The 21112-nt window shown below is 49.1% G+C and overlaps 1 protein-coding gene across 2 annotated transcripts in view; it reads right to left on the reverse strand.

The window, feature by feature from the left end:
* The window catches only part of GALNT13 (polypeptide N-acetylgalactosaminyltransferase 13), a 159349-nt gene that overhangs the window by 18918 nt on the left and 119319 nt on the right, over positions 1-21112 (reverse strand). For both annotated transcript variants that reach the window (XM_064450924.1, XM_064450923.1), the window contains exons 10-11: positions 17255-17394; positions 12884-12982 (exon numbers count right to left, since the gene is read on the reverse strand). In XM_064450924.1, the coding sequence (XP_064306994.1) occupies positions 12884-12982; positions 17255-17394 (239 nt within the window). The remainder of the gene's footprint in view (positions 1-12883; positions 12983-17254; positions 17395-21112) is intronic.

A 21112-nucleotide genomic window follows, 5' to 3' on the forward strand; every position in this document is an offset into this window, starting at 1 on the left:
CCACGCAAAATATTCACTTCTGCGGCGATGCTTGAATTAACAGAGAAAAATAATAAAAGCCCAGACAAATGCAGGACGCGGACGTACAGCCCAACTACTCGGTGATTTCCAAGTTCCTGTGCAACCCATTCCTCTTGTAAAAGGACTACGGTATAATTAAAAGAGCCGAGGCGGAGATCTGAACCGCCGATACTGCAGTGCCCCAGGGGATGTCTATCCATTGAGACTTCCAGTGAAACGTTAAATTGTACTCAAGGAAGAACCAATCAAGCAGCAAAGGAAAATTTTTTTCAGTGAAATAAGCAGAGGGTGGGAGGTATCACGGCACCTGGAAACACGACGCTTGGCAGAGGTGCACTAGTACAGGTAATTCTCCCCACGTAACTCCTGAAACCTAGACGCTGCACGAAGCAGCCAAGGGAATAACGGCGAGGATTTTGGAGGTTCGGATAAATCTTTCGGAGCAGTCACAGAGCACGAAGCCAGCATGCCAAGTGAGCAGGGGAGCAGCCAGGTCCAATCCAAAGCCGTGGGGGGGGAGCAAGAGCTGCTGGGATCAGCGGTCTTTCCATTTTCCTAATTTCTTACTCGCCACTCGCTGGCCACTTGTCTGCGTGAAGACCTGGGATCCAAAGGTAGGGCAAAGCCCTGGCTGCCTTTTTGCATTTATTCATCCAGTGATAAATCACTGAGGTCCTCAAAGTGTTGCTTTCACTTAAAAACACATCAGCCACAGGCCAGTACGCGGGCTTCTCGCCAGTGGTGAGAGAGACTTAAATATTAACCTGCCAGCGCCCTGCTGAGATCGCACTCCGAAGTGTGCCGTCCTTTTGGAAGGGGTGAAGTGAGTCCACGGCACATCAAAAATGCAGCTTTGTGTTCATATGGGTATTTTCCTCGTTTCCCTTCCTCACTTTTCTGGGCACAGAAGCAAGTCCCAAAGCCTTTAAAACAAACCCATATAACCTCTTTATCTTGCAAACGTGAGCCTTGCCAAAGCTCTGAAAACTCCGTATACGTACTAGCTTGTTCAGCTACATTCTGGAAGTATTTAGGGAAGAGAATTTATAGCTGAGGGCTGACCGAGGAGGAGACACAGGTGTCATTTTGAAAAGCAGCTCTGACTGTGTCCATCTGTCATGGTTTTAGCTGGGACAGAGTTGATTTTCTTCCCTGCAGCTGGCCCAGTGCTGTGCTGGGACTGAGCATGAAAACAACGCCGGTACCACACCGATGGTTCGGCTGCTGCTGGGCAGGGCTGGTGCTGGTCAGGGGCTTTCCCAGCTCCCCAGGCTCTGCCGGGGGCACGAGCAGCCGGGAGGGGAGGGGGCACAGCCGAGAGAGCGGATCCAAAGTGGCCCGAGGGATATTCCATACCGTGTAACGCCATGCCCAGTGTGTTACTGGGAGGGGCTGGCCGGGGGAGGGGGCAGCGATCGCGGCTCGGGGACGGGCAGCGTCGGTCGGCGGGTGGTGAGCGGCTGTGTCGCTTGTGCGTTTGGTTTTCTTCCTTTTTCCCTTTTCCTTTTTATTATATTATCATTATTATTATTATTATTATTATTGCTATTATTTTATTTTAATTATTAAACTGTTCTTAACCCACAATTTTTTTTTCCTTTTGCTCTTCCGATTCTCTCCCCCGTCCCACAGGGGTGGGGGCAGTGAGTGAATGGCCACGTGGTGTTTAGTTGCCCACAGGGGCTGAACCACGACACCGTCTCTGGCAAATCTCAGCAAGACCTAAAGCATTCGCAGGCACTCGAGGATGTTAAATGCATGGCAGTAAAAGCAGGTTTTTTCAAATTCATACAAGCTGTCACACACGCACTTCCCAAGTTTCAGTCTGTGTCCTGAATCTGAGTGGGTTTTCCCACTGTGGGTTTTTTTAAGAGTAAGATGTCTGCCCCACCTCGTCCCTAGCAAGTTAAAACCAAACACTGATGCAAAAGGTCTACATTTGGTCAGACTGGTTACCGGTTTGTTTTGTAGAGGGCCGAGAGATGTACATCCCCTGGGTTAGATGAGCTGATATTTGCACATCGGGCTAAGTTCGTGGAAGCGCATAAGGTTACAATAAAAAAATAAAAAAATCAGGATCCTTTGTGAGGTTTCATCAAAACCTGTACAAAAGCAGTCCGTGTTCTGGGCTGAAGTCTGAAGGCTTTATAAAAAATTATCCAACTGTTTATGACCTTCTCATTTATAACAACATCTGAAAATTCTTCTCAAAATAAAACAGTGTAACAACAAGATCAGCCTTCTTCAATCACTCATCAAGACCTCCGAAAATCCCCTTCCAGGACAGTGTTTTGAACTTAGTTTTGGAATAACAAGCACAGAAGTCAAGAAGGAAGAAAATCCGGGAAAATTAATAAGCAACCTAAAAGATGCCAAAAAGACTATTGGTGCTATAACGTTAAGCTGTGATATCTATGAATATCTATATAAATGCATACCCTTTTGTTGGGAGGGACATACATCTCTCCCGCAGAGATGTTTACTTCATTTATAAGTAATACGTGCCCTCCTTGCCAGTGGCGCTACTCAGACGAAGTGCACTGCTCAGTATTCAGATCCCAAGTGTCGCATCCTTAAAATCATCCTTGGTCAAAACTAGCCTAAGCCTGGACCAGGGAGAGAAACAAACCATGTAGTTGAGTTATGGAAGGTCCAAAGGGCTGAAACAACCATTATTCAAAACCAGACGCTATAATAATGTTCCGCCGCCAAGCTACCGTAATTAATAGTCAACAAGAAAACCTTTTGGGACGGGTTTTGGTTTTTCTTTTGAACACCTTCAGCCAAAAATCTTCCTTACTGGTAGAACCCTGGACTTATTTGCCTGTTGTCATGCTCTATCTGGGACAAGAAACATGGCCAAATAACCTAATCATCTGGAAATCACTGATATAATTGGTAGCACGAAGCATCTCTCACTCAAAGTAGCACTTGGAGTTCCAGAATCACTCACATGAATATATTGGACAGATATTTCATCTTTTACTATGCTCATTATTACGGGATTTATCCATTACCATTTATCCTGAAGCAGCTTCTAACTTCCATTTTCAACTTACTTGTGTTGGTTTTTTACAGTAAACATATTTGCATCTGGCTTTTCCTTCTAGCCTCAGAGGCACGTTTTTAGCCTCAGAAAGATGTTTTCTTCGTTGTTTTGTGGAAAGCAAATACTTGTATTTTGAAATGTATTTCCATTTGCATATTTCTTTTTCCTCTCATCTTCGATAATTGCAACGCACTGTTCCATTATATCTTTTGAAAGAATAAGGGATGTCTGAATTAACAATTACAGAAGACGGGTTTGAAAAACATGCTGTCTTAAGAAAGAAAAATGAATGCTAATTAAGACGATGTAGAATTATCAGGCTAGCGTTTTGCTACCATCCATATTAATTATAGATATAATTATATTAATGTCATATAAAAATAGAGGGTGAGGAACATGTTACATTTTATAGCTAATTATATAGCGTTTTTCACGCCACACATTGCAGTGCAAGACAGGAAAGGACTTCCCGAGCAGGAGCGAGCACCCAGGTCTGGGGGACGCGACCGACCTGCCCGCTCGGCAGCGGCGGGGAGCACAGGCTGCCTTCCCGCGCCCGGGGCCACGCGCCTGCCTCGAGCACCCGGCCGGCTGCGGAGCCGGAGGGCGGCACGGAGCGAGATCGTGCGACCTGCTCCGGCGGCACATCCACGGGCACGAGTTATTCCTTGCTTCTCGGACCCCCGAGCACCAATCAATTGCATCTTTTTACTGGGCGGCAATTGATTTACTGACAGATGGGCTGCTGAGGCGTGAAAATACAGTTCTTTCCAGTTTTCCCTCGCTTTTCTTCCGCAGCTGTCCCCAGGGGCTGATGGCACTCGCTGTGGCCAGCCCTCCCCTGCAGCCGTGCAGGAGCTTTGGCTCTGGCTGGAGAAGAGTGGTCCTGCCGGGCAGGAGAAGGGGATGCTCCATCAGCAGGAGGAAAGCTCCTGGGCAAGAGCCGCTCCCCGCGTCCTGCACGTGTTTCCCTGGCTGCTTAAGCCCAATTAGTTTTCCAAAAGAGATTAAGCAAGTCCCTAATGCATTTGAGGTAGGTATTAGTAAAGTATAGTATCATAAAATCATAGATTCATTAAGGTTGGAAAAGACCTCTTGCGTCATCACGTCCAACCCCCAACCCAACACCCCCAGGCCTCCTAAACCATGGCCCCAGGTGCCACGGCTACATGGTTTTTGAACACCCCCAGGGACGGTGACTCCCCCACCTCCCCGGGCAGCCTGTGCCAACGTTTGACAACCCTTTCAGTGAAGAAGTTTTTCCTAATTTCCAACCTAAACCTCCCCTGACACAGCCTGAGGCCGTTCCCTCTCGTCACTGGTGACCTGGGAGCAGAGACCGACCCCCCCTCACTCCAGCCCCTCTCAGGCAGCTGCAGAGAGCGAGAAGGGCTCCCCTCAGCCCCCCCTTCTCCAGGCTAAACCCCCCCAGCCCCCTCAGCCGCCCCCCAGCACACTTGTGCTCCAGACCCTGCCCCAGCCCCGCTGCCCTTCTCTGGACACGCTCCAGCCCCTCAAGGGCCTTCTTGTCCCGAGGGGCCCAAACCTGAGCCCAGGATTCAAACACACCAAGGATACCCTCAGTCCCCTTATCCAGATCATTGATAAAGACATTAAATTTAAGACTGGCCCCAACACTGAGCCCTGGGGAACACCGCTTGTGACCAGCCACCAACTGGGTTTAGCTCCGTCACCACAACTCTCTGGGCTCGCCCATCCAGCCAGTTTTTACCCAGTGAAGAGTCCACCCATCCAAGCCATGAGCCGCCAGCTTCTCCAGGAGGGGGCTGTGGGAGACAGTGCCAAAGGCTTTGCTAAAGCCCGGGCAGACGCACCCACAGCCTTTCCCTCACCCACCAGGTGGGTCACCCTGTCATAGGAGGATCACAGACCATAGAAAGATCACAGACCATCAGGCTGGTCAGTCAGGACCTGCCTTTCATGAAGCCGTGCTGGCTGGGCTTTATATATATATAAAAAAATGGGCTGCAATAGCCTATGGCCAGAATTTTCCTTTCCCATTATCTGGTTGCCCTTTTCTTTGGAAAGCAGTCAGGCAGGGTATTTTGTCAACTCATAATAATGCTGTTAACAAACCCTTATTCTATATTTCATTATGTGGAACTAAATGTTGAGGACACATCTGTACAATCAAGGAAGAAGTCCACCACGCAATAAAGGCCGTTGTAAACTGGGCATAACTAAGTACAGAAAAATCTAATTTATTCTGACAGCCACTTCAATTATTTACGGAACTCCCGAAGGTAAATTCTGAATTCCCCTTTCATAACTGATTTATAATATTGTAATAAAAGCTTCAGGGAAAGCACTTTTCCTCTCCTCCTGAAGCTGTTTACACACTGAATGTTCAAAGTCCCCTTCGGCAGAAGAGGTGAATCGCAGCTGATTCCCCTACCCTCAGAAAAGATCCAGGACTCTCCCAGGTCAATGGCCAGTGAAGTCACCTTTGGGGGCAAGGACTTGGATATTCTGCCTCTTCACTGAAATCTCGCCTTTACCAAGGCCAACCAACCGCTTTTTAGCACCTGAACAAATCCAGCACAGCCGTGTGGAAAAGGCACCTCGCAGCTCGGGTGGGCAGCCTCAGTATTGCCATCAAAGAGGACTTTGGGGAAGACTGGTGTTCAACAGGCAAGTCCGTATTGGAGAACAACTGCACTAACTCTTTGGAGGAAAAAAAACCCAGTTCCAGTACTCCACTATACAAAGAACAGATCTTTAGGAAAAGAAAAAATAAATCTGATTTTCATTCCTACTTGTGTAGCATGCAATCTAATCATATGAAAAGAAATGCGCCTCCCGAGACGCTCCTGTAGTATGCAGCCACTGCTGGGGACGGGATACCCATGAGGCTGACTTCAGTAGAGAACAGCAATCTCCGTGGCAAGAGTCCTTCAGAGATCCAGCCCTTCATCCGGAGCCGTTGGGATTGGACATATCCAGCCCTTTTAATCCCAGATGATTTATAGAACGGGTTTTAGTTTTTGCTACTCTGATAGTTTCTTTTCACCCTGAAGGAAGATACTTAAACTAAAACCAAACCAACCCACCAAGTCAGTGTGTCCCACCAGGAGGATATTCAGTCTAACCAAGGGTCACTCTTCAGTTTATCGGATGACCTGAAGACGTGCCCAGCTCAGAGCCCCTGAAGAGCTCACGGGTTTCCCTGCAGCCGCTCTGGAAGTAGGGATTAGAGTTATTTCTAAAAAAGAGGTTATGCCAAGATCTTTAACGCCTTGAAAGCAACTCATCCCGTCCCACAGTCATCAGCGAACCGTACAGACGCTGCCAAGCCAGAGCTGACCTCCACGTTTTGTAAAGTTCGTATAAAACTTGTTCCGCCGCTGCCGCAACCTCTAACCACCAGTGCCAAGAATTCATTTATCCTGGTGCTCAGCCCCAAGGAGAGAAACACTGTAATTCAGAGTGATTCACCGTAATCCAGAGAAACACTGTAATTACCACCAGCTATCACAGAGCGAAGCCAACAGTTGGAACTACACTAAATGGCCAATGTAATAAAAACAAAATAAAATAGAAGAAAAGAAAACAGGTTGGCAGCAGCTACTGGGGACACGTACAGGGACAACAGTGGGGATGTGCAGGGGACGCTCCGGTTTAGCAAGCAATCCCAGGGTTGCTAAGGAACTTGGTTTTATCGTATTCAGAAAACAGCACCGGAAACACACCGGCGTCACCCCTTCGTGCTGACGGCACGCGCACCTTCCCGACGTTCAAACCTTTGTCCTCCACCACAGAACCCTTTGTCCTTTTCTAAACCACTGTTATTCTATAGGGGGTTTCAGGCACATTCAGCATTTTGCACAGAAACGGGAAAAAAAATCTGATTTTTGGCCACCCGGGGTGGGGGGATTGTGGGGGTTCGTGAGTTTGGTTTGGTGTTTTGTGGGTTTTTGTTCTTTTTTCAGCCAGCTGTCACTGCACAAAGCATGGCTACCCACACACCTGCAACGAAAAGCTGTCGTTGCTTCCAGGACCTCACCGTGCCCGTTACGCCCCACCACGTTCCCACTCCTGAGCAGGTACTGCAAACGCTCGGATTCTGCCTTTTACCTACACAGGCTTCATTACCGCAATGTTACACATCGAATGCTGCTCTTCCCGCATCCCCTGGTGACTATTTCTGCCAGTTTAAAGAAGCAGCAATTCAGTGTTTCCGTAGACTCTAAAAAGAAGGCGTTATTCTCCTCCTGATTGTGCTAAATAAAAGATACTGTTATTTAACATACAGGCATGGCTCCTTTGTTCCCTATTAATCACAGTTATTATAACGGTGCTGAAGATCACCGAGGGCTCCATTGTGCTGCATCCTGAGCAAATCCAGAGTATTAGACAGGTCCTGCCCCAAAGGTTTATCACCTCAATCCATAAGAATGATGTAAAGTCTGCAAGGGGAATCATATATCAGCAAAATGGGCTAACAAAATATACACAATAACTAGTTTTGTTCATAATGGGTCTGTTTAGAAGATGAAAAGCTATGCAGAAAGCCAAGTGAGGGAAAACAGGAGATTGCAAAAGGTGAAAAAGGCAAAAGAACAAAGAAGGGCTATGTTACTTTCTGGCAACCCCTTACGAAATCCAGTATTTACCTAAGATATTACAATTAATAAAATCAAAGCACCAAACTCATAAAGTCTGTAATGGGTGCTGTGTTCCCTTACCCAGTGAGCTCGCGAGGGAGATGATTTGATGTGAGATCAGCTGCACAAGTACTGCTCAGCTCCTCTCACTGCGCACGAATAAATGTCTAATTGCCACTAGATTAAAGGTTTTGTTCTGTTCAGTCTCGCGCACAAAATGCTTTTAGATGACTTGCCGACCAGCTGTAGCTGGTGAATTAGCTAACTGAACGTGCAAAACGCGACTCCTGGGCTAGCCTTCCGTGGCCGACACGCGGGCTGTGCCCGGACGGCTCTGCAGGCGTCGCCAGCAAGCTTGTCCCGCTTGCTGTCAGGGTAGCTACGGCACGGCTCTCCCCCCTCCTGACCTGGCAGCGCTATCAACTCAGGAAAAATTACTCTTTAGAACCTCCTGAAGACAGCGGCTTCCCATTACGGAAACGTCTCCCAGGTCAGACGGCTCATACGTCCATCCGTTCCCAGCAGTAAGCAAATTATCACCGCATACCAATGAATTCGTACAGAGCGGGAGTTTATAAATTATTTTCCTACACAGCGCTACGCAGAAAGGGCTCCTGTTTGAAAGGCATTTGAAAATACACGCGTTTACTGTGAATGGGAAAAAAAATGGAAGCTCTGCGAAACAGAACGGTTTCTGAAAGGCCCATTATTTAGAGGTAATTGGGGAAAAAACAACCCTGTAACAACTCTTATTGTGTGCACTGGGGTTTTTTCTGAACCGCCAGCGAGTACCGAGTCTGAACGCTCTGTATAAAACGTTGCCAGAAGGGAGTCACGCTCCCCTTGCACATTTACTAAAACATATAAAACATTGTGTTCGTTCTGATCTCACCCCGCAACGGCTGCCCCAGGTAAGTTCATACCGAGCGGGCTCCTGCCTGATGCAATTCCCCGCTCATGCAGAATGAATCCCGGGAAAGCACTCCCCGTCCTGCGGGAACCACAGCGTCCGTGCCAAATAAACCCTCCTCCCACGCAGGGCTGCCGTGCCCGCAAGATGCCGACAGCCTCCGCGGCCGGCAAGCGAGGCCAGGAGCTCCGAGCTGCTCGGGGAGAGGTTTGGCGTGAAGCAAGTTGCTTCTCCTTGCCAGCTCAGCCCTCCGTGCTCGGGGAATTGGTGCTGGCTGGAAAAGAGTGAAAAATCCCCCAGACCATCGCCTCTGCCAGGGCTCTGAGCGCCCGCCGGGACCCTGAGCAGGAGCTGCAGGGAGGCTGCGGAACAGCCACGTGGGTCATAGCCGCGCTGCTGCTTGCATTTTGCTCTGCTGTTCTTATCGGCATGGAAGAAACACCGTGATATTTATCTAGAGAGAAGAGAAGGAAAAAGCAGCCCCTTTCAGCTATTGCTTTCGTTAGTCTCGGGCTCACAGTCGGCTTCGCAACAACCGGCCCCCTTCCCGAGGGAAGGCGGGGACCGCGCTTTGCCCACGGAGTTGACCTCCACGCTGCTAACAGAACGCCCTTACCGCTCCAGCCTCCCGCGGCTGCTCTCTCGGACACGAAGAGACCAAACCGAGAAGCAGACGGCGGCGTGTGACGGCACAGGGCACCCGCGCAGGAGGGGCGGCGGGGCCACGCCGGCTAAGCGGGGAGCACCACGGGGCCTTTCGCAGGGCTTCGCGAGCGCACGGCCGCAACGAAGGCGCGCTGGCTACCCTCCTGGTGGTTTCTGGCTGACACAAAGCAGGTTCATCGCTATACCTAGCACAACTGCGGCTCCAGACAGAGAAAAGGCATAGGGCGTGAAATAGAAAAAAAAATAAGGAATGGCAATGTGTTTGCTGTTTCCTTTGTCTTGCAGCCGAGGGGGGGGTCGGCCGCTGACCCGCGCTCTCTCCTCCGGCGAGGGCAGCAGCACGAGCAGCCCTCCTGCCCTCCGCCAGCGCTTCTGCGATACACCCGCAGTGCAATGGGGAACTTGCATAATTCCCCAGCCCTTCTCTTTAATAACATCCTCCTCCTGCCTGTGTGGGATCGTATGATTCGATTATCATTATGAACAGAGGCCCGACGCTCCCCGTGACTGCAGTAACAGCCGACATTCCCATGGTAACGCAGTAAAAGCCGAACCGGTACGCCCCTCGGGATGGCTGTAGGCAGGACAAACGGACGGCTGCTTCACCCTCTGCCAGGCCATCGAACGGAACAAATTTCCTCTAAAATACCACAAAAGCAGAAGTCGGCCGTGGGGAAAAAGAGGCGTGCGAGGCCGATGGGTCATCCCCTCCGCCTGAGGCTGGAAAGCAGGGTAACAGTTTTACCCCCAAATCACACGCCCTCAGCGCTTTCGTTAACCAGGAGCCGACCTCGGGTACCTCCCCCCTGCAAAACAGCCCTACTGAGGCAGGTCAGCACACCGCCCCCACCCCAGGGGAGACCGCACAAACCTGGTGTCCTGGCCCCCGAAGCCATCTCCCCACCACGGCTGATCTGAGGACAGGCCTTGCATTTTTTTTTCTCTCCATATAAAGCAAAGAAAACACCCCTGAGGTTCCATTTAACTGCATGAGGAGATTCGTGGTATTTATTTTAAATTATTAACATTAACAGCCACCAGGTCCTAACCAAGTTAGGATAATCTGGAATGCCCATGCCAACGTAACAACAAATCCTCCGCAGTTCTATGCTCTGAAAACAATCCTCACATGAAGGGCCTCAGTTCACAGATTTTGTTTTTCTTCATTTTTTTGGAAGAAATTCATATTTTTAGACTCTCATTATCCCTAAGTCCTTCAAAACACTTTGATAGCTGTGAGATATTTGCCCCTGCCTCAAGCTGGATCACACCCCTGCATCTTGCTCGGCTCTAATGAGCTAGGTATTAATTCTTGCTTCATTTTCATTCTGAAGCAGTTTTGTTCCTCAGCTATTTCTGTAACCGTACAACCCCCCCGCCCCGCCCCCAGCATTTACATGCCTTAGCTCAGTCCTGATTTCTCATTAGAACAGAATTTAATAAAGATAACTTTTAATGGGAGTTGTGTATGAGCACTGAAGGATGAATAATGTTCTGCATGTAGGTCAGGTATTCCCGGCAAAGCCTCCACCGAGGGCAGATACTGCTCTCTGTTCACGCAAACGCAGGGGAGCAGAGCCCCTTTGTCCTGTCGGTGCACACAACCGATTCATCTGTGGCTTCTGGCTGATGTGAGAGGTGTAAAGGAGACTGGAGCCACAATTTCTTTACATTGGAGATATACTGGCTTAGGAAGGCTCAGAACGAATGGTTATATCTTGTAGTTATTAGGGTTTCTTTAGGCTACACGGTCCCTACACACATTCACAACCCACCCACCTTCATCTCAGGGCCTTACCGTACTCTGAACCTCACACCTGGTACCTCAGAGGAACCGAGGGTTTGGAGACAAGAAACTCGTCTAGGATCTTTCTCCTCTTTCAAGGAGAGGAGCGGGGGCTTTCCGCCACGTACAGAAAGAAAGGGAAACACGCCAAACACCCAAGGTATCAACCTTGATCATGATCAGGCCTGTTAGACTGCTAACACTTCCATCTCCTAAGTAACACTTAGTGAAGTTTGGGATAAATGTGACGGACAACCCTACCTCTGAAAGAAACACGGGCTTTTGCTCTCGGATCCTGCATCTTCCCAACCTTTTTCGCAGATGCGGCACTAGAAAAAGCCACCCACGTCAAGCACCACCCGGTAGGTATATGGTCCAAAGAGGCTCCTGGGGAGAGACGCCAGCACTGACCTAAGGTCCTGCTGAGGGATCTCCAGGGATTTTAATAGCAGTGGGTGAAGGCAAGAGCAGCCCTCTGCTCTGGGGTGTATCAGAAGCTGAACGGAGGGACCTGGAGCCTTTACCTTGAGGAAGCCATCAGAACCAAGGGGAAGAAGAGGAGAAGGGTTTTCCAAAGGCAAAGCTAACCAAAAAGCAGAGAAACAAGGCTAAACTACATTTGGAAAGGTGCAAATGAAAGGTGATCGCTGCAAGTTCTGACGAATTTCCAGGGCAAATCAGCGGTGGGGAGAAGGGAGTCTGTGCAGGAGCCCCCCGCCCGGTCACACCGTGCTGGGGGGCGGCCGCAGCGCTGGTGCTGCCGGGCCCCCCGAGCCGGCACCCCCCCGCTGGCAGCCACGCGGCGCACGCTCCCCGTCCCGCCGCAGCAGGCTACAGCCTCCCTGGGGAAAAGCCCCGTAATTATAGGTTTACATTGCAAAACCCAACTAAACCCGAATGAATCAGCTCTGCTAATTTGAATCGGAGGCATCGGAATATGCAAAGTTTACTGTTATTTATACAGAGAGCAGGTACAGTCATGAGTTTCACAATGAGCTAAGTGATTGCCGCTTACCTTTTCACTCCCTTTCAAACATACCCAAGACACAAGTGAAACACCCCACGCCCCCGCTAGCTGAATTTCCACTGATGAAAAAAACCTCAGCTTGCATGAATATTCTGCGTGCTTATTTTTCATATACACGTTTTGGAAAGAGATGTGTTCAGCCACTAGTCACGTAGAGTCTTTACCTGGTTCTTTTTAAAAAAGATTTTTTTTCCCCTCAGTGCCAAAAAATAAACTAACATTCACGATCAACTTTTCTAATGTTAGTATCTGGAACTTTAAACGCATTTCTCCACACTCTAAACAGCGGGAATGTATTCGATATATTCACTCGGACACTTCACTGCACCTATGGATACGTACCCGTATGCTTTCAAAATCTGCAGCTGTTACCTGAGCAAATGCTTTCCGAGTACTGCTGCAGCCCTTCGGCTCAAATCCCCCAGCCTTTAGGAACTTTCATTAAGGTGTTTGCTCATCGCTGCTACTGGTTTTCATAGCGAACCAACACGCCTGCATTGGGGCCGCATTAACCGAGGACTACTGCGGGCATCTCAATCCTACCGGGACGAAATCAGAGGGTCCCCAGGACAAGACGCTCGCCCCCAGCCGTTCCTGCCGGGTCAAACCCCCTGTACGAAACCAGCCCTCCTTTTTCTGCAGCAGGAAAGAAATGCTGACAGATGAAGACGCAGCTCCCGCGCTGCTCGGGGTGAATTCTAATCAGTTTTTCCTGATAGCTGTTCTGCCTGCGGTTACACAGCGGCAGATTGAAGCAATTATTGTACAAATAATACTTTTTTTTTTTTTTTAATTTTACCTGATTTCCTCCCATGCCGTGGCAGTTGAAAATGCCCACTTTTTCATTTTCCTTGCGGCCCATGTTGTCTAAGCACTGGTTGGTTTCAACGTTCCTGATCTGAAGGAAGAAAGAGAAGAAATGTTCCCTGAAAAACAATGCTTGTAAATGCCATGTTTGTGCAGAAAAAATTATGTCACTGTAGGCGAAAGGACATTATCCGTGCATTCAACTAGATGAACGTATTTTAACTTGCAATTTGTAAATATGTCACACTCCCAAAAGAAAATGAAAATAATAACAAAGAGCATAATGAGATTTTAAATTACATATTGAGTGTAAGCATGAACAGCATTCAAGGAAAACCTCATTCAATGCCCTGCGTTGTTTTGTTTAACAAATATAATACGGTTTTACTTCTAAACAATGCACAACTAATGGCTTGCCCAACATGGGCACTTTTATTTCCTTCCAGCAGGGCTGACTCTACTCCAAGAGAGAAAAACCGTGTACAGACAGCGCCTGACGGCTGACTCTATCAGAGCAGAGGCTGCTGGGCGGCTTTGTGACTAAATACATGCTTTTTAGAAGTTTTTAAATAAAACTTTCCTCTCAGAATCCGGCCGTCCTCAGAGAAGAACAAAGACAGTGAACATCTCTGCGTAAATAAACCATTTCTCCGTAATTCGCGCGTGGCGCAGCTGGGAAGGCGGCAGCTTCAGGAGCACGTCCTCTGCGATACAATACGCGACGTGACGAGCTCCTTCCAGCGATGCTCGGCTCGTGCAATGGCAACAAAAGACCATCAGAGCAAGGAGCCATGAGGGCCAGCGGGGCAACACCAGAGCATCGCTCCCCAAAACATATTTTTAGAGTACGCGTTTATCCAGGAAAATGGCTGAGTATCAAAGCAATCAGCCGACTTCAGCTTTGTGCGAGAGGAGAAGCGGGAGACGCCACGGACGCCCCCGAAGGCCTCCCGCGTCGCAGCCTCCGCGACGGTGGGTGCGTTCAGCCTGTACAGACCCCGGCGTGCGCATATAGCAGCTTTTTTCTTAACCCTCCTCCCAGATCTGTTAGCGCAGTCGTACAGACACAGCTCCCCCTGCTCCTTCTCGCTCTCAACAGCCCGGGGTGATTTTCCTGCTAGTGTGTGCAGAGCAAAAATGCGCCTCCGGGTCCCTCATTCCTTCGGTAAAACTGTATTTTGAAATACCCCAGCGGCACCTCGCACCGCTCCCAGCCACCCGCAGTTCCCCGTGCCACCTTCGGCGGCTCGACGGGCAGGGCCGTCAGCAGCAAACCAGCGCCGCCAGACCCGGCTTAGCGCAGCGAGGCAAGTAGAGCGAGACAGCGCGATCTGATTGACGCCGCTGGGCAAGAGTGGCTCGGCAAAGCTCACGTGGTCGCTTCTTAACCTGCCCTAACGTTGTTAATCACGCCGAAAGAAATCGCACCGCCTTGCGCTGGTGCCTAATCCCTGAGGCTCACGCTCTTCATTGCTTAATCCTCCAAGAGCTGCCGAAGCCGGGAGAAGGGCTGCGGGCACTCACAGCCCGGTCACTGCCCTGGGGCTTCAGACCTCAGGTGCCACCTGATGGCCACACTGCTGGTTTCCACCACTTTCCAGCTGCGTTTGAAACAAATGGCCCTTCTTTAGAGCCCGGTGAAAGTAAAGCACAGAATTACAGAACGGTGGGGGTTGGCAGGGCCCCCTGGAGCTCATCCCGTCCCACCCCTGCTGGAGCAGGCACCCCCAGAGCAGGGGCACAGGGCCGCGTCCAGGCGGGGGGTGAATGTCTCCAGGGAAGGGACCCCACAGCCTCTCTGGGCAGCCTGTGCCCCTGCTCTGGCACCCGCACAGGGAAGGGGTTTGTCCTCATGTTCAGGGGGAACTTCCCGTGTTCCAGCTTGTGCCCGTGGCCCCTTGGCCTGGCGTTGGGCACCACTGAAAAGAGCCCGGCCCCATCCCCCTGACACCCGCCCTTCAGATATTTATAGGCACTGATGAGATCCTCCTCAGCCTTCTCTTCTCCAGGCTGAACAGACGCAGGTCTCTCAGCCTTTCCTCACAAGGGAGATGCTCCAGTCCCCTGAGCATCTCCGCAGCTCTGCGCTGGCCTTGCTCAAGCAATGCCTTTATGTGGCTACGGCAGGACATGGCTTTCTGGCATATCCCGCCGCACGTGCCCGCGACCAGCCAGAGCACCGCCGGCAGCCCCTCGGCTCTCCTCTTCTCCAACACGTGCCACCCCCAAAGCCGCCGCAGACCCGAAGTGGTACCCTAACGATTAGCTCCAATGATAACCTGGGCTCAGATGGTAATCCCAGCCTTTCTCTTAAATAGCCTCTTTGCAGCAATAGTTTTAAGTATCTCCCCGAGAAAGGCAACTTTTTTTTACAATCCCTTGATTCACTGAAACAGAAGACTAAACTGAAAAGTGACCTGAAAACTCATCTACAATTATTCTGTCTCGGGTTTACAAAATAATTCTTGTCCCGCATTTACGTTGTATTCATTTTCAATGTTACGTGATTAAAATGTAAAAAGGAATATTCAGTATTCACCACATTTTGCACATTTAATGCCCATTCTGAGGCATATTTTCATCCACCTAGGAAATCCAAAGGTAACACAGTCACCGTATGTAAGTTACGTTCTAACGGAATGGGAAATTTAGTTGCAAATAAAGGCTTGGCAGCCTCCAGGATCTGCCTGTTACGTGTACAATGAATAAACTTCATAAACTACTTATGAACTTCGGTTTCGCACAGCTCCACGGTTTTGAAATTCCATTTCGAAACTGCGCAGTTCGTTTATAAAAGCAACAGACGTATAGAAATCAGCAGCCGAATAAAATGCAAATCAAAATGTAACACAATACCGGCTGCTATTTCTAACGCGTCGGGCGGCGCAAGCCAACCACGCGTGGGCACTGCCCGGTTCCGAGTCACGCCTGCGCGACCCTGCAGGAGGTCATCAGTAAATTAGGGATGATCATCCCGAAACTGTCAAAACGATTCGCTCTTTTGATCACTGTTTATACTACAGAAGAACAAATACGCACTCGCGCAATGTCATTTGAGGCCCAAGGTTGAACGCTCGTTGCCTTTAGATTGCGCTGGGCTACGGAATAATTTCCTCGGGTGCGTTACCCAGCGCGGCCCTCAGGGCCGGCCGGCCCACGGCTCCCACCTGCGAGCCCTGAGCCGCGGCCCCCCCGGCCGGCCACCTCGCCGCAGAGCGCACCTCGCAGAGCAGCTGGCCGCACCACGGACCGTTTGCGGACTAACGATGCCAGCTGCACCGCCGAGTCCGATGGTTTGCCTTACCTGAGACTTGCCTGCTGAAAGAGAGGAAAAGGACTGAGAAATACGCTCGTGATGTTTTAAAAATTGCCCATTACTGCTGATGATGGTAGCTGAGCTTTAGGTCTAAAAACCCACTTTACTGCTCAACCGGCAGTCAGCAGCTGTAATAGTCAAGTATGAGTTTTAATTCACAGATCCTGCCTGAATTGCTGTTTCCATAGAAACTGAGGCCGTGTTGGTAAAAATAAGGTGGTTTAATAACTATTTTATTACTTTCTCATACTTTTATTTTCCCGGCTGACAATATCGTACAAAACCTTATTATCTGACATTTGTTAGATGAGTTCTTTCCTTGCTGTAAAACCATGTTTCGCTTTATTTTGTCATAGTTAAACTGGAAACCCTACTATGGCTTTTATTTTTCACTACAATTGCAAGTTTCAATAGTAAATTACTTCCCTGGATTTAAAAAAGCCATTTGCTGGTTTGATTGCTATTCTCCCCGTAGCTATCTTTAAATCAAACCATTCAAGAGCTTTGAAAAGTCAGTGTAGGTACAACTCAATAGGGTATTTTTAGCAGTGAACTATCTGAATTTTAAAGTTCTTGGTGGTACTGGAACCATCAGATTATTAGGAGTGTCTGTGATACTCGGCTCCAGGCAGCCTTGCCCGAAAACACAGCATCAATGAAAAAAGGCATTTCTTGAAAAGCAAAAAAGCAAAAACCCCCTTTTTTTTCCCTACCCTACCTGTAAGGGATAGGTGATGATGGAAAGTTTCCTTCAACTACTGCATCTTATGTAACAATTTCAAAATATTAGCCACCCCCCCACTTCAATATGCTGCTCCATTTAGAAGATACATTTTCCATGGTGAACATACACGTTCAGAATAGCAATACACCCTTATGAAAGATTTCGAGAAAATATAACCTGCTCAAAATAAGGGATAAATAAGATCTAGAGAAGGCACACAAGCGCTTTATTCCTTTCTCCAAAACCACTTCAGCTTCTTAGCGACGCCTCCATTTGCTCAGTGAACTTCTTGTTTTAATTTAGCCAAAGGAAACAGTCCGTACCTCACCGAGTGAGAAATAGCGCCGGGGAATCTGGGAGTCGGGGTAGATGTTCTCCAAGTACCATGAGAAGGGTTTACACTTCAGATTTTCTCTTAGCGCTTTTCTGACGGATACATCACCATAATCCACCTTAACAACACCTGGAATTGTTAAGAAAATAGATGATCAAAGCACAGTTTCTGTAAAGGCGCAAAGCATAAATCACAGACCCTGCTCCAGTTGTCATGATTTCCTTTTATCCATATCCATTTGCTGGAATTGCGGTACAGCAATATGTGAACACAGGCAGCTGCTACGCCGTAGGCCTTTGCAAGCATTAAATAATTAACTCAGCAAAATGAAATGCTTGGAAAATTATCATTTTTTCTTTTCAGATAATTTATCAATCCGGAAAGGCAGGACCAGTGAACTCCTTGATTTTGTCACATTCCAAAATAATAGAGAAATCCTTTTACATTTTCACGAACCACTTTTTCCAACGTATCTCGCTGGTGTTTTCCAGCACTCTTCTGAGAGAAGTAACTCAGACGAGGCATGGCTATTTTACCGACGCAACCTAGGCCACCCCTTGGGTGCTTTCACCAGGACGGGCACATTCCCCATCGCGAGGATCCCCACTGCTCCCTCCCTCCACGCCCCACAAGTTCCCGCAGACCTCGGGCTCAGCCCACGGCACATCTCACAGCCTGGCTGTCATCCTCGTTAACACCATTATAAAATTAAACGCCTCCTGCAGTGAGGCAGGGAAGGGGAACAAGGTGGCAGGGTTGTGCCGAGAGCCGCCGGCGGGCAGGAGCCATCTCCTGCAGCGGCTCCCCACCCCTACCGCAGGCAGGGCGCTGGCGGCCGCTTCTGCTCCAGGGAGGGCACGTCACGTCGTGTCACAGCGATACCGTCACCGTGTCCGGCGGTGCCGTTCCTACCGCAAGCCTCTACGCCGGAGACGTGAGCCAGCAGCATCCCGCTGGCCATCAGGAGGGGTGCATGGGCCACAGGTCAGAAATACAGGTCGTGAAGTGAAAAAAAATAGAATACTAGTCAAGGAGGGGGGAAATCAGTTTGAAATCCCCCGTGCCCAGCGGACTCTTAGTTAAACTAAAAGAAAACACGGTGTTTTCAAGGCTTATGATAGCTAGTCAAGCAATTAATTTATCTGCTGACGATGGAAGTATGCACCCCAGGCCAGAAGGCACGTAAGTGGGAGGACGCGGACGGGGCTGCCCGTCCCAGACGCAGGCGGCCGCGCCAGAGGCGAGCACTGGCTGTGCATCGCACACGAACGCGCATCGGACGTCTCATGCCCTGAGCACATCAGCGCCGCTGCCAGACTGAGTCCAAGATAGAGGCGATCGCAAAATCAACACCGTAAGCGCGTGAATAAGGAACCTGCAAGTTTTAGAAGTGTTCTCAAAGCCTCTGGGACACCGCACTCCCTCCCCAACCGGTCCGTGGAGCGCAGGGTGCCCCGCTCGCCCCGTGCCCGCTCCGGCCGAGGGCGGCGGTGATTTCACCCCCGACAAAGGGCGGCAGAGGCGAGCGCTGCTGGAAAACCTACCGGCGCCCACGGGGCCGCGGGCAGCAAGCTCGGCACCGTGCCTTCCCCAGAGCTCCTCGCAAAGAAATCCATCACCCTGAGAAGAACCGTCAGACGTGCAGTTTTAGTGCCAAACAAAGGACGACTTCATATAGTCAACTTTCTAACTCTGTATATGAAGAAAGTATAACAGGAAACTACCATTTCCATTTCCCGCCCTCTTATCAAGCTGACATTTGCAGGTGTGCGTCTGACTTCCAGGGTTTAAAATAATATTGAACCAGTAACCTGCAACATCTTTTTCAACACGGAGGTACTGCAGGAAAAGGAGAGCTCAGGGAGGAACCGTTCATCACAGAAACAGACATAAAGGCCAGTCTTAAAGCGCTCGGCCAACCTGAGTGATTAAGACACCCAAAAACCAAAAAGCACGCCAAATATCCTCTGTAGCCTAATTTAACCTAATTTTAACCGAGATCTACTATCCAAAGAAAGAGTGGTAGGCAAAGCACTAGTAACTGCTGGCACTCAGCTGAAATAGCTGGAAAGACACTCCCAGATTTATAGCTGAAATCTGTGCTGCATTTCCATCATCTGCTGCTTTCCATTATTTATGGGGTCTTATTTTGAAATTATCATAGAGGTGAAGCTCCAAGGATATCAGCATATTCTGCTAGGAAATCATGCCCTAAAGCAGAAGATGATATCAATTTTTAAAGAAATTCAGAACATAACAACAGGAAAACTATTCATTACTATTAACAATAATTTCACTTATTTTGGATAACCACTCTTATGCAGATTTCCAAATCTTTACCGGTTACGTCTTTGACAAATTATGTGTCATTATGTAATTGTAGGATACGATGTAATTCTAGATAATTAACTAAAATACAGGATAATCTACAAATTATTGCTACAGCCTAAAATCAAGGCAGGTGGCCCTGGGAAGCACGTTAGCCTGACCACAGAGGTGGGAGCGACTGATGCTTCATGAGCTCCAGGTCAGCAAGAACTCCTCAGAAACCCAATGTGCCTGATCGGTGCCAAGAAATTAAGCCGCGCTTACTCAGGCATTAGGAAAGTACGAAATTTCAAGCGTCAGTAAACAGAAGTATTCAAATAAAACCTTCAACCATAACCCATACAGAGAACTTCAATCATAATAACTCAGGGGATGGCAGAAAAGTGAAGGCAAATCAAGCCCAGGTTAAATCACGGCAAAAGCTGAGCTCACGGCACCGGGGAACACAGGGCTGCGAAGGACAGACCTGACGGGCAGGAGGCTTCGTCCGCTCTGCAACGCTCAGATCGTCTGGGCTACGGTGTGTTCAGTAAGGTACTGGGGGGTGGGGGTTATAAAATCCCCCTGCAACCAAGGAGATTGATCACAGAGTTTCGTTTGACTCTGTTTAGGGGAAGAAAAGCGTCAAAACGCCAGGATTACAGCTGTTATTTAATATCTTACTTTTTCAAAATGGCAACTTTCCTCTAAGTCCAACTCGTGCAGTCCCTGTTTACTTTAGCTTACGCTACCCAAACCAACCTGGCGCCTAAGCCCTGTGCTTCCGTTCAGCAGCACCTCCCGCTGCCCCGTTGCTTTGTGCCTATCTGTGCTCACCACAGAAGGGCCAAACAAAGCGGACACCGAAGAGTTCAGCCCCTGGCCCTGGTCGCGCACGAACAGGATGGCGGCAGGGCTTTTGCTGCAGGGTACGTGCCGTCTGTGTGTACCGACGGAGGAAGAACGAGAACGCTTGCCTGAGTCGGAAAGCTCTGTGTGCAAGGTATGCTACGCAGGACTGAGCTGAAAACATCTCCCCTTTTAAAATAAAGTCTCTTTTCTGAAAAATATAAATTGTGTTTTCCGGGTAAGCTTTTATGGGGAAGGGGGCATGGGGCCTGTGATTGCTGCCTCTTCCGGAGGAAGATTATTCATGCTACTCAATCCTTATCTATAATTAAGCTAATCTTCCTCACGGGGAGGCACTGGAGGTGTCAGGAGAAAAGCAATATCTGTGTGTTGTAGTGCTTGGTGCTGTGGGGATCTGATGAAGCTGAACACGAAGAAAAAGGATATTAACAGCGTTACAGTCTGAGATTGCAAACAGCACAGCCTTCCCCCACCGCACGCACACGCTTTGGATTTCGAGTTACTAAACCAAACCAGAAAGACTGCCTCTCAGTGAAAACCCCCTGTGGATTCACTGAACACCTGGTTTCTGTTTCGCTTTACAACTCTTACAGAGATTTCTGCTTCAGCATTTGGTTCAGCCCTGCAATTGCTGGAATAGAAAAAGCAATAAACCTTTTTCCACTCAATC

The sequence above is a fragment of the Phalacrocorax carbo genome, chromosome 5, assembly GCF_963921805.1.
Source record: "Phalacrocorax carbo chromosome 5, bPhaCar2.1, whole genome shotgun sequence".
Classification (NCBI taxonomy): Eukaryota; Metazoa; Chordata; class Aves; order Suliformes; family Phalacrocoracidae; genus Phalacrocorax; species Phalacrocorax carbo.